Source organism: Lepus europaeus, chromosome 21 (assembly GCF_033115175.1).
Source record: "Lepus europaeus isolate LE1 chromosome 21, mLepTim1.pri, whole genome shotgun sequence".
Classification (NCBI taxonomy): domain Eukaryota; kingdom Metazoa; phylum Chordata; class Mammalia; order Lagomorpha; family Leporidae; genus Lepus; species Lepus europaeus.
In genome coordinates this window covers 18,625,206-18,638,500 of record NC_084847.1, presented here as the reverse complement: position 1 = coordinate 18,638,500, position 13,295 = coordinate 18,625,206, and the positions used below count along the sequence as shown (strand labels likewise).

General features: G+C 54.2%; 1 protein-coding gene across 1 annotated transcript; it reads right to left on the bottom strand.

Moving 5' to 3' along the window:
- Nucleotides 1–11: 11 nt before the first annotated feature.
- On the bottom strand, nucleotides 12–12,781 carry PLK1 (polo like kinase 1). Its single transcript, XM_062180380.1, has 10 exons — nucleotides 12,298–12,781; nucleotides 11,520–11,688; nucleotides 10,607–10,751; nucleotides 9,631–9,724; nucleotides 8,187–8,406; nucleotides 2,280–2,435; nucleotides 1,251–1,328; nucleotides 952–1,106; nucleotides 676–858; nucleotides 12–515 (listed from the first exon to the last, which is right to left on the bottom strand). The coding sequence occupies exons 1-10, from the start codon at nucleotides 12,703–12,705 to the stop codon at nucleotides 309–311; spliced, it is 1,815 nt and encodes a 604-aa protein (XP_062036364.1). The 5' UTR covers nucleotides 12,706–12,781; the 3' UTR covers nucleotides 12–308.
- Nucleotides 12,782–13,295: the final 514 nt, after the last annotated feature.

The window sequence follows — 13,295 nt, the reverse complement described above, 5'->3', positions numbered from 1 at the left end:
CAAGAAGCAACGAAGATTCACATATCTTTAATGTATATAAAGTCAAAGGACAGTCCCAAATTCAATAGAAATATTCTGTACAATTCATACGGGGGGGTTGAGAGGGAAGGGGAAGAGGCTACAGAACCCGCACCCGAACATGTACAAAAATAACTTACGCAGCAACCCCACCTCCACGCTGATGTGGCTCTCGGCCCAGCCCCCAGGGCTGGGGGGCACATTACAGAAACAGCACCATGGGCGCCAACCAGTGCAGGCCCGGGTGCAGATGGGGGTGAAGGGGCACCAGTCCGGAGGGTCGGGGGGGCCTAGGAGGAGGCCTTGAGGCGGTTGCTGGCGGAGCGTGAGCTCAGCAGCTTGTCCACCATGGTGCGGGCGTAGCGGAGGCGGCTGGCCAGCTCCTTGCAGCAGCCGTACTCCTCCAGGAGGCTCAGGCGGTACGTGCGGAAGTCCCGCTTCTCATCAATGTAGGTCACAGCAGCCATCAGGGGGCACAGGATGAGCTTGGTGTGATCCTGGAAGGAAGTGTAGACCCCAGCGGCTGCTTATGGCGTGTGGGGGGATCAGACACCCCGACTGGCAGGGGAGGAGGAAGCCCCCTCACTTGAAACCCGTTGTACAGGTGCCCGGGCCGCCCACTCCCCACCCGATCACGGGGGTCGCTGGCAGGCTCACCTGGAAGAAGTTGATCTGCACGGTGCCATTGCTCAGGTGCAGGATGATGGCGCTGCGGGTGCGGAACCAGGTCCGCAGGTAGGGCAGCCGGGCCAGCTCGTCGCCTTCCCGCGGCGTGATGTTGGCGCCTGCCTTCAGCAAGTGCTCACTCATGTAATTGCGGAAGTACTTCAGGAGGGTGATCTGGTTGGAGAGCGGCGGGGGATCCCCGAGTCAGAGCCTGACCTCTGGCACCATCCCCGACAGCAGCCAGCCCGGGGGCCAGCCAACACTCACCTTCTTCATCAGGGAGTTGGGGTGGGAACTCACGGTGAGGTAGGACTCGGTGCCGTCTCGCTCTATGTACTGCAGGCTGTCACCGTCATTGTAGAGGATCAGGCGGGTGGAGTCGTTGAAGAGCACCCCCACGCTGTTGTCACACAGCTGGTAGCCTGGCAGTGGGCGGAGGGAGGCTCAGAAATGGGGGGCGGGAAGCCAGGGGTGGATGGAACAGGACAGTGCTGAGAGAAGACCCGCGAGCTCAGAGAGGCCAGTGTCTGTGACGACTGAGCCGCCCTCCCTCGGGAGACACCTACCGAGGCCATACTTGTCCGAGTAGTCCACCCACTTGCTGACCCAGAAGATGGGGATGCAGGCGGGATCCTCAGCCTCCTCTGGGACAGAAAGAGACAGAAGTCAGCACTGGGCTCTTCCCTCTGGGTCGACTCACATAGCCCTCGCCAGAGAGCTTGTCGGGCACCGCACCTGGGCTCAGCCACCTGAGCACCAGGTCACAGAACGGGGCCCAGGGGTCACTCACCCCTTCATTCAGTTGGCCCAGTGATCCAGGGCCTACAGAGAGCCAGGCCCTGTGGTGGTACAGTAAAAGAAAACCAGCCTTCGTGGAACTTACATTCTAGTTGTAGGGACAAACGCCAATCTGCTACTTCTGCGTGGCCAAGATCTGTAAGCTATTTCTACTCTGGTCAGTGGCTCATGAGTTATCTGGTTTTCCAGTGCACAGCGATTAAGAAACAGTGACCAGACAGACAATTCCAAATATACTAAAATTCTATGTTCAGCGCCTGCACCAAATTCCTTACATTAAATAAAGGACATGCTGGTGTTTGTTGGGTGAGAAGTGTTGTGAGGACCCATAAGGCAGGCAGGGGGTGGCCCTGTGCCAGCAGCGGCTGCTGGGAGATGCTTATGGAGGGGACATCGGAGCAGACGTGTGACAGAGGTGACAGAGTGAGCCACGCAGCTGTCTAGGGCGAGTGTGCTCCAGGGGCAGGGAGTGGTCCAAGCAAAAGCCCTGCGCCTGCAGCACATCCATAGCTGTTGTGTCAACTGTCTCGAGGGATTGACAGGGACTCACAGAGCACAACACAATGCGTGTGGCTGTATGAAGGTGCACCTCGAGGTGCTGGAAGATGGAGCATTTGTCGCCTAAGACGTGGCTCAGAAGTGAAAGCAGGAGCCACACCATGGTGGGTTTTGAGCTACAGGACGTGGAGGGAAAAAAAGGTACCATGGAGACAGGGGCCAGGATGAGTCAGCACTGTCCCCGCCCTCCCCAGATGCCCCGGGCACATGTCCTCGGCACATGCGCGCGCGGTCCCCACCTTGCCGCACCAGCCCGCGCTCGGAGGGCTTGGAGGCGTTCACACTGTGCAGCTGCTGCAGCATGTCACTGAGGTGGCACTCCACCGCCTCATTCGTCTCCCGGACCACAGGTTCCTCTTTCTCCCGGGGACGTTCCGGCAAGGGGTTCTCCAAGCCTAGGAAGGCGACAGTCAACAGTCAGGCACAAAAATGGGGGCTGGCAGGGCTCAGGGCTTCTTGCTGCAGCTGGCTTCCTTCCCCAAGGGAGAAAATCTTTTGGAAACCATTGTTTTGGGGAAACTGAGTCAGAGCCGGGTTATTAGAGTAACAGCTGCCGTGCTTGTGTGAAGGTATGTGGTACCCTCTGGGAGATCACAGGGCTCAAGACTCCCAGGGCATGGCCCTGTCCAGACACCACCCATCACTCAGAGAAACAACTCCTAGTGTTTCTTCACCTTGAAGCAAACCATCGCAAGCGTCTTCAGGTCAGGCGTTGGATGCAGCCGCTAAGGTACGCCTTGGGAGGCCCACATGCCATATCAGAGTGCCTGGGTCCAGGGCCCAGCTCTGTTCCCGATTCTAGCTTCCTCCTAATGCACACGCTGCTAATGCACTTGATGGTGCAAGTACTTGGGGCCCTGCCTCTTAGATGGAAGACCTGGACTGAATTCAGGGATCCCGGCTTTGGCCTGGACCAACCCCAGCTCTTGTCAGCATTTGGGGGAAAGATCTTTGTTTTCTGTCTCTCTTTCTTAAATAAATAAATGAAAAATAAAGAGACAGACCTTCCTGGGGTTCACTCCCCCAAGTGGCTATTTTTTTTTTTGACAGGCAGAGTTAGACACTGAGAGAGAGACAGAGAGAAAGGTCTTCCTTCCGTTGGTTCACCCCCAAAATGGCTGCTACGGCTGGTGCGCTGCGCTGATCCGAAGCCAGGAGCCAGGCGCTTTCTCCTGGTCTCCCATGCGGGTGCAGGGCCCAAGCACTTGGGCCATCCTCCACTGCCTTCCCAGGCCACAGCAGAGAGCTGGACTGGAAGAGGAGCAACCAGGACAGAATCTAGCACCCCGACCGGGACTGGAACCTGGGGTGCCGGCGCCGCAGGCGGAGGATTAGCCTAGTGAGCCGCGGCGCTGGCCTCCCCAAGTGGTTACTACAGCCAGGTCTGGGCCAGGCTAAAGCCAGAAGCCAGGAACTCCATCTTGGTCTCCCTCCCACATCAGTGGCAGGGACCTAAGCACTTGGACCATCTTCTGCTGCCTGCCCAAGTGCATTAACAAAAAGTTGGATCAGAAGCTGAATATCCAGGACTCAAACAGGAGGTCTGATATGGGCTCTACAAGCATCACCTTAACCCACAGTACTACCATACCCACCCTGCCCCCAACTTTCAAATAAATAAAAATAAATACCCATATAAATATACAAGTATCTTTAACATCCCATAAGTTGGGGGGTCAGGAGGATGAGTAATTACAACCCCTCAGTAGAATAGATTCAGTAGCTTTTCAGTGAAAATGGGAACTTTTTCCATCCTCAGAATCTGTTTATGTACTTATATATAAGTTAAAGGAGTTGGTTTTATTTAGGTGGTAGTAAGCATGGATATTACTATCTTTATACTTAAATGTTTAATTCTTTTCCCCACCAACATGTCTAATTCTCCTGAAATATTTCCTAAAAGAGGTTTTCAATTAAGAAGAAAAACTATGCTGTGATAGGTATGCAAGCATGAAATAATAACATATTAGGGATTTGCTTTAAAAACTCTAGCAAAAAAAGGGGAGGAAGAGGAGGGTATGGAACAGACCAAAATCTAGTAGCTGGCCGGCGCTGCGGCTCACTAGGCTAATCCTCCGCCTTGCAGTGCCGGCACACCGGGTTCTAGTCCCGGTCGGGGCACCGATCCTGTCCCGGTTGCCCCTCTTCCAGGCCAGCTCTCTGCTGTGGCCAGGGAGTGCAGTGGAGGATGGCCCAAGTCCTTGGGCCCTGCACCCCATGGGAGACCAGGAGAAGCACCTGGCTCCTGCCATTGGATCAGCGCGGTGCGCCGGCCGCAGCGCGCTACCGCGGCGGCCATTGGAGGGTGAACCAACGGCAAAAGGAAGACCTTTCTCTCTGTCTCTCTCTCTCACTGTCCACTCTGCCTGTCAAAAAAAAAAAAAAAAAAATCTAGTAGCTGGGCTGGTAACTACTGACAACGGATGACGAACACGTGGGGAGTCACAGCACACTTCTCTCTGCCTTTGGTTAAAGTTGAAAACATCCATGAAGTTTTTTGTTTTTAAAAAACGCTGTAAGTTCAAAATTAAAACAAACCGAAAAGTAATCCTTAAAAAACCCAGTATTATATTATGATAGCCCAAAGGACAAAATAAACAATCCTTGAGTTCATTACTGACATAAATAAGCAAATAAGGAGAGACCAGCTCTTCCTTAGAAGGTCAACTAATGAAACGCAGGAGCAGTGAGCACTGTGAGTACTGCTGCAGGCAGGCCCCACCCGTGGGTGCTAAACTCGGCACGGGACACTGAGCCTAGCAGGTAGACTTCAGTTAGGACACCTGCATGTCACCTGACTCACGGCTTCCTGCTAATGCAGACCCTCCGAGGCACTGGTGATGGCTCAAGTAACTGGGTCCCTGCCACCGACACGGGAGGCCTGGACCGAGCTCCTGGCTCCTGCCTCCAGCCTTAGCTCAGAACCAGCTATTGCAGGCATTTGGGCAACAGATCAGTGGATGAGAGCTTTCTCTCTCTCAAAGAAAAATAACTAAGAGAAACCCATCAGATGCCACGGTAACCAAGTGATCATGATTAACAAACACCACCACTAACAAGAGAAAAAAAAAAAATCAATGTGCACCCCTGATAGAGTATATGGAGCCCGCGCCGCGGCTCACTAGGCTAACCCTCCGCCTGCAGCGCTGGCACCCCGGGTTCTAGTCCCGGTCGGGGCACTGGATTCTGTCCCGGTTGCTGCTCTTCCAGTCCAGCTCTCTGCTGTGGCCCAGGAAGGCAGTGGAGTATGGCCCAAGTCCTTGGGCCCTGCACCCCATGGGAGACCAGGAGAAGCACCTGGCTCCTGGCTTCGGATCAGCATGGTGCACCGGCCGTGGCGGCCATTTTGGGGGTGAACCAACGGAAGGAAGACCTTTCTCTCTGTATCTCTTGTCCAAACACACAAACAGAGTACATGGAGAAGAAGGGCACATCACTTCTGCTGCATTCTCGCCCAAAGTCTAGAACCTCAGTGTGAACGCGAGGAACTTCAAATCCACAGACAGAGCAGAAGTAGTGGAAAAACCTGATGAGGGCCCAATACAGCCTGGAGTTTGAAAATACTGGGGCCAACGCTGTGGGGTAGCGCTGAAGCTGCCGCCTGCTCCACTTCCTATCCAGCTCTCTCTGCTATGGCCTGGGAAGGCGGTGGAAGATGGTCTGAGCCCTTGGGCCCCTGCACCCGCATGGGAGACCTGGGGGGAGCTCCTGGCTTTGCATCGGTACAGCTCCGGCCATTGTGGCCAACTGGGGAGTGAAGCAGCAGATAGAAGACCTCTCTCTCGCTCTCTCTCTCTGCCTCTCCTTCTCTCTCTGTATAACTCTTTCAAGTAAAATAAATAAATCTTTAAAAAAAACTACAAAGTGAAAAGTAGAATTCAAAAAAGAAAAAGATACTGCCCTGTGTTTTGGTCATTCTTCTGTGGTTACACAACACACTGATGCGCAGGAAGCCAAGGGAAGGGTAGATGGGAACTCTCTCTTCAATTACTATTATCTTTTAGAATTTCTGTATAAGCCTAAAGTTATTCTACAATAAAATTCTAGAAAGTAATCCCTAAAAATTGAAAACTAACAGAAACAAGTGAACTTAAGTTGTCTATCAAATTAAGATACACCTAGAGAAAGTATTTCAAGCTACTTTAAAAAAAAAAAAAACATATTTTTGGAGCCAGCACTGTGGCATAGCGGGTTAAGTTGCCTCCTGCAGTGCCAACATCCCATATGGGTGCCGGTTCGAGTCCCAGCTGCTCCACTTTCGATCCAGCTCTCTGCTATGGCCTGGGAAAGCAGACGATGGCCCTAGTCCTTGGGCCCCTGCACCCGCATGGGAGGCCTAGAAGAAGCTCATGGCTTCTGATTGGCACAGCTCCAGCCAACTGGGGAGTGAGCCAGCAGATGGAAGACCTCGCTCTGCCTCTCCTTCTTTGTATAACGCTGACTTTCAAGTAAATAAATAAATAAATCTTTGAAAAAAAAATTACATATCTTTAGTGAAAAGAACAAACAGAATTGTAAGAAAATGAGAAATCATTTAATTTCAGGAACTAGTTTATATAATGTGAAAAAAAATTAAGTATAGTAATGAAAAGCAGTAAGTCCACAGTAGAGAAAAAGATTGCTTGGGGCTGGTGCTGTGGCGTAGCAGATTAAGCTGCTGCCTCCAGCATCCCATATGGGTATGGTTTGAGTCCCAGCTGTTCCACTTCCAATCCAGTTCCCTGCTATTGCACCTGGGAAAGTAGTGGAAGATGGCCCAAGTCCTTGGCCCCAGCACCCACATGGGAGACTCAGATGAACTTCCTGGCTCCTGGCTTCGGCCTGGCCCAACCCTGGCCATGGCGGCCATCTGGGGAGTGAACCAGCTGATGGGAAATCTCTCTCCCCCTGCCTCTCCTCCTGTAACTCTTTCAAAGAAAATAAATAAGTCTATATTTTAAAAAGAAGATTGCTCTAAAACTATATTGTATCCATGTTAAATTTCTTGAACTTGATAACTGTGTTATGCACTGTGGTTATGTAAAATAATCTTTGTTTTTAGGAAATATACACTGAAGTATCAAGGGTAAGAATGGAATACGTACATACACAACTTACTTTTAAACAATTCTGTGTGCATGCAATGCAAATGAATGATGTCTTCAAAAAGTTAATGGAAAAACTTGTATTATGAAAAACTACAGGTTCAACTTCGTACCAAAATAAATTTTTAATTCCATTTTTTCCCATTCATTAACTTTTTGAAGTACCCTTATGTGCAGTATATGTGGGAAGTAGAGGAAGAAGATAAAAAGTAAATGTAAAAAAAAAAATGGCAACTGGTGGATCTAGGGAACAGGGTAGACAGTAGAGGAGCTTCCTGTTTGTTCTTCCACCTTTTTTTTTTTTTGACAGGCAGAGGAGATTGAGAGAGAGAGAGACAGAGAGAAAGGTCTTCCTTTGCTGTTGGTTCACCCTCCAATGGCCGCTGCGGCCGGCGCACCGCACTGATCTGAAGGCAGGGGCCAGGTGCTTATCCTGGTGTCCCATGGGGTACAGGGCCCAAGAACTTGGGCCATCCTCCACTGCACTCCCAGGCCATAGCAGGGAGCTGGCCTGGAAGAGGGGCAACCGGGACAGAATCCGGCGCCCCGACCGGGACTAGAACTGGGTGTGCCGGCGCCGCTAGGCGGAGGATTAGCCTGTTGAGCCACGGCGCCGGCCTCTTCCACCTTTTTTTTAACCTTGAAATAATAGCAAAATAAAATGCTACGAAAAAGGGAATCACAAACATTATCATACACCCAGATGTCCCCCTTTAAAGTAAGTATTTCCTGACTCTGTCCTATAGAAGAGACCCAGAAGAAATGACAACCTAGGTAATGGCACGTGACGTTAGATTTCCTAAGAAAATCAAAGACGCATACTGAAGTTATGGGTACAATGGCGAGATGTCTGAGGTTAACTTTAAGAATATATCAGAGAAACAGGGAAGGCTCTGCAGAGTAGGTGTGACTGCTCAGATGGTGGGGACCTGGAGGCTCCCACAGCCTGCTCAGGGTGTGTATTTGAAACTGTTCCTGTCCCCTTCAATGAAGCAAGAAGAAGGGATATTAGGGGCCTCGGTTCTCTCTGGGGTTCTGTGTCTTACCCTCCCCTTGCTTTACCTTTATTAAGGACTGTGAGAGGCTTCCGGCTGCTGGGGTCCAGGCTGCTGGGAGCGATTGAAAACCTGGGTGGAATGGTGAGGCAGGTGATGGGCAGCCGGGCAGGGATGTAGCCTGAAGTGAAGAACTCGTCACTGAGCAGCTCGTTAATGGTTGGGCGGGCAGAGGGGTCCGTCTGCAGCATCTTCTGGATGAGGGATGCAGCCACAGGGTTGATGTGCTGGAGCAGAGACAGAGAAAGCCCTGAGCCGAGCGTGGCCGTGGACTGGGACAGCAGCGCTGTCACAGCGGGACCACAGCCCACAGGGCAGCCCCAGGTCTCAGCTAAACCATGGTTTCACAGCTAAGAACATCGCCAAGCTCCCCACTATCAACCTCACGGAGCTGACATGTGAGAAGGATCACGTTTCTTCCTCTTGGAACTCCAGATTAAGCTGTTTCCCCCCCAGACTTGCCCTTGCACACCTAACGTTGCTTGTCTCCACTGCAGCGCCTTGAGGACACAGGCTTTGAGGTCCTGCACCTGTTTAAACCCCATTTCTGTCTCACACAGGCTACAACAAACGACCTGCACATTGTAGGGCCTTTGGGGCCGCCTCTGTAAAAGGATGGTGAGCACCAAGCTCAGGGCCCTGCTCAGAAGCCTCGATGGGCTTGTCCTTTCACAGGCCAGGGGCAGCCACAGCCTGGCACTGGCTCTGCACTCACTACACACCAGGCAAGTGCTCTCAGCACTTGCTGTTCACTAACTCTCATGGCCCTCACAAACACCGCACCTAAGGGCAGGGATGTCTGTCTGCCTTCCTCTACAGAGGGGGCTGAGGCACGGAGAGGGTGGGGGCCTTGCCTAAGGATACCCATCTAGCTCGGGAGTGACAGGAGCCAGCACCGACCCCACGTCTGACCGCAGTCTGACCCTCTGAGACCGTCACTCCTCTGTTCTCCCACAGTCAGAGCACTTGGCTTCACATACGCCCAGAGCCCCAAACTGGAAACCTACTGTGTACCAGGCCTCTGCAGAAGCGGGCCGTTCTGTAAAAACACATGGGTGCCAGTGGTTGGGAGAAGCTCAAGGAGTCTCTGAGCACGCGGTGTGTGCCAGCCACTCTAGAAGCAGGTGGAAAACTACAGTTCAGAAGATTCAGGCGATCTGCCCAACGTGATCGAATGAAGACAATCCATTTCCTACACTGTCAACATTTCTGTCCCCCACTTCTTCCCTCTCTTCTCCTTGGCTCCTCCCTACACATCTTTTGGGTTATTCACTCAACCTTCAAGAATCTACAAATGTTCCCCTCTAGCAAAAAAAAAAAAATGTTTCACATCCCGTATGCAATTTCAGACCATATAAAGTTATGGGGTTCACCTCTCTATGTTCTCAGGACCCAGCTGGGTTCAGTAAATAGCTTTTGGGGAAAAACACAGTTAAAGTATCATTAGTCACCTTGGGAATACTGTATTCATTCTTCTTGATCCGGAGGTAGGTCTCTTTTAGGCAAGAAGTCTCAAAAGGTGGTTTGCCCACTAACAAGGTATACCTGTAAGCACAAGGTGGGATTTGGCTCAAGCCTCCCAAGTAAACCCCACATGTATGAGGAATCACCGTAGGTGCAGAAGAAGGGGCACGCATCCCCTGGACACTCACGGACTCGGGTCCCTCAAGACAATCCCCAAGTCTGCGTAGCAGCCCCAGAGCCAGGACACAGGCTGGGATGAGCTTTTGGGGGAGACCTGAGTCCTATGGGGCAGTGATTATTTCCAGCTATAGCCTACAGCCATCTGGGCCTCAGAGGCTGCCAGCCACCCAGAACAGCTCACAGTGGGTGTACTTCCTGGTCCTGCTGAAGCAGCTCCGTGTTTAGTAGTCCTGTATGGAAGCTTGAAGATTTCCCGTGAAAAGGTGAAATCCACTGCTATAATTCATGTCTAACTCCAGGACCCGGGTCGGCAACAACAAGAAAGCTAACACCCCAAAAAGGTCCAAGCCTCTGCCCACCACCAACCCGCTCTGGGGGTCTCGATCCAGGCGGATCACAGGTACCTGTTCCTGCCGCACTCCTGGCCTAAAACCTCCCACCCCACGCCGTTCTGTGTTCCTGTGCTATGCTGTGCACAGGAACCACGCGAGGGTCTGCTTAAATCCAGGTTCCGTTCCAGGCCGCAGTCTGGGTTCTGAGATTCTGCACTTCTAACAAGTTCCCAGGTGATGCTGCTGGTCTGGCGATCACACTTTAAGCAGCACGGGGCTATAGCAAGGTCATGGAGACCTTCCTGGGGGGCCCACAGCCCAGGCCACAGAAATCCTACGCAATACACAGAGTGACAACGACATGGCCTTATCTGGGGGCAACCTATCCTGCGAAGCAGCCTTTCTCTCAGGCAGGGGGGTCCCACAGGTCCTGAGACAACTCCCCACTTACATGATGCAGCCGATGGACCACACGTCCACCTCGAAACTGTGCCCTTTCTTGCTTAGCACCTCGGGAGCTATGTAGTTGGGAGTCCCACACAGGGTCTTCTTCCGTTCTCCGTCATATTCAACTTTGGTTGCCAGCCCAAAATCCCCTGGGACAGAGGGAAGAAGGCGATATTCATATGCCCACATCTGCGGTCTGTCCAGGCAGACACCGGGTCAAGTCTGACCGTCAAGAACTATGTCCATTTGATCCCACAAGTTCCTGCTCCCGTATACATCAAGGTTTGCCCAGGAATTCTCCCACGGAGAATGTTCCCACGGAGGGGCCTCCCAGGAACCCTTCCCGCCCTTTCCCTAAGAAAGGAGAGCTAAGCTTCTGAAAGTGAATCTACAGGGAGAGCAAAACTCAAATGACCCCTGCGGTCAAGCACGTAGCCTCCAAGAGTGCTACTTGCCAAGTGTGTGGAGAAGTAATAGGGTGTGGTGGAGACTGTGGCAAACCAGAGGGAGTCTAAATGGGGCAGCCCCTTCTCTGCCCAGCCAAGGGTCACCTGAGGGTATTGCTGGAGCTTCTGACTGCTTACAAAGAGCCCCAAGCCCCAACTTTTATGAAGGGTCTCCCAAAATAAAAGCTCAAATTCTTTTTTTTCTTCTTTAATGCTGTGTTGGGATACAAAACCAATGCACTGCAGGTACGGGAATAGCTTGTGGCACCTTAACTAAGGAGAGTTCCAGAGGCGAGCAACAGCCTCGGACCACTCCCTCCTCCTCCGCCCCACCTCCTGGGGTGGTCGAGCGCCCTGCAGGCCCAGCGCCTCACCTATTTTCACCTCCAGGTTCTCTTCCTCCTTCCTCCCACCTCCTCCTCCCTCCCACCTCCTGGGGTGGTCGAGCGCCCTGCAGGCCCAGCACCTCACCTATTTTCACCTCCAGGTCCTCGTTCAGGAAGAGGTTTCCCAGCTTGAGGTCCCGGTGGATGACCCGGTTTCGGTGCAGGTACTGGCAGCCAAGGACGATCTGCCGCAGGTAGTAGCGGGCCTCGGGCTCCGTCAGCGCTTTCCTCCTCTTGTGCAGCTCCAGGAGAGACTGGGAGGGGGAGCCATGGGGGAGTGGGTGGCATTGAGGTCCACGGGAAGCAGAAAGCCTGCTTTAGGTAAAGGCTGCCAGAGGCCCTAGGCCTGGACCCCAGGGGCATGAGAGGGATCTCGGCAGATTTCTCTCCCTCCCCAGATTCTTTCTCAGGGACAACTGCCCCCTGCCCTGACACAGGCCAGTTCTCCCTCCTCCATGACCGGGGACTCCTCTCGGAGCTCCCAGCCTTCCCTCCCCAGGCCGCCTCTCCCCACCGCTCTCTCCTCCCGGAAGCTCAGAGCCTGGCTCCAACCTCCCCCTCCCCGAGCAGCCCCACTCCGGAAGCTCCCGCTCCATGGCACCCCCAACCCGGGACTCCCCACTTTTGCAACCTCAGGGCCGTAGCGTCCATTACCCGCCCACCTTCCCCCTCACACACTCCAAACACCTGGCGTCCGGGAGCTGCTTTCCCCAGCAGCAACCTGCCCCAGGCTCCATTTAACCGGAACTCCCTTCCCCAGCAGCCCCAGGTCCCGGGCGCCCGCCCCTTGGCCTGCAGCTCCAGAGCCGGGCACCCCAACCCCAGGCCCCCCAGCAGCTCCAGTGCCTCGGCGATGCCCTCACCCTGCGGCGGCAGAGCTCCAACACCACGAACACGAAGTCGCTGTCCTCGAAAAAGCCGTGGAAGCCGACGACGTGCTGGTGGGCCAGGCTGCGGTGAATGGAGATCTCCATGGACATTTTCTCCTTCTGGTGCGGCTTGAGCAGCAGAGACTTGGGCACGATCTTGCCGGCGAACACCTCCTTGGTGTCCGCATCGGAGATCTCGAAGCATTTGGCGAAGCCGCCCTTGCCCAGAAAGCGGCCCCGCACGTAGCGCCGCCGGCTGCGTGGGTCCACCAGGACCTCGGGGATCTCTTTGGCCGGCGGAGCAGCTGCCGGTGCTCCGGGAGCTGCCACTCCGGGGCCGCCAGCCTTCCCTGGCTCGGCCGGCGCCCGCGCCAGCTTCGCTGCAGTCAGAGCTGCACTCATGCTCCCGGGGCTGCTCGGCGGACCTGGCAGGGTCGGGGCAGAGGCTCTGCACCGCACTACTCCTCCCCGAATTCAAACGCGGCGCTGGGAACGTTACAACAGCCTGCGCGCCACTGATTGGCCGCGGGGATTTAAAATCCAAACCCGCCCGCCGCGCGGGACCATGGGAGCGCTCCGCACCGCCCGCCCGTCAGCCCGGACCCGGGCAGGAAAACACTTGATTGACAGCAAGGCGCCGCCGGTAGACACGTGGGCTCTCCTGGGAAAGCGTCCCCGGCCTGGGGAGGCCGAGCCCCAGCCCCGGGTAGAGGGGAATTCGTTCAGGGCTTCTCCCCTAATGGGGGGCCGGGCCGCTCCTGCGGCTCACACGCTCCCTCGGGCAAGTTTTTCCCAAGAGTAGAGACCCGGCAGCGCCTAGAGGCTGTTTAAGAGAGCCACAGCTCACCTGCAGGGCAGCCGCCTGCCTGCCCCGGGCCCTCGGGCAAGCCACCCCGAATAAACTGGAATCTAAGTGAAAGCAGGCACCTTCTCGGGACGCCTCTGGTCCCCTCCCGAGCCTCTGCGTTACACAGCAACGCCGCTCAGAGCAC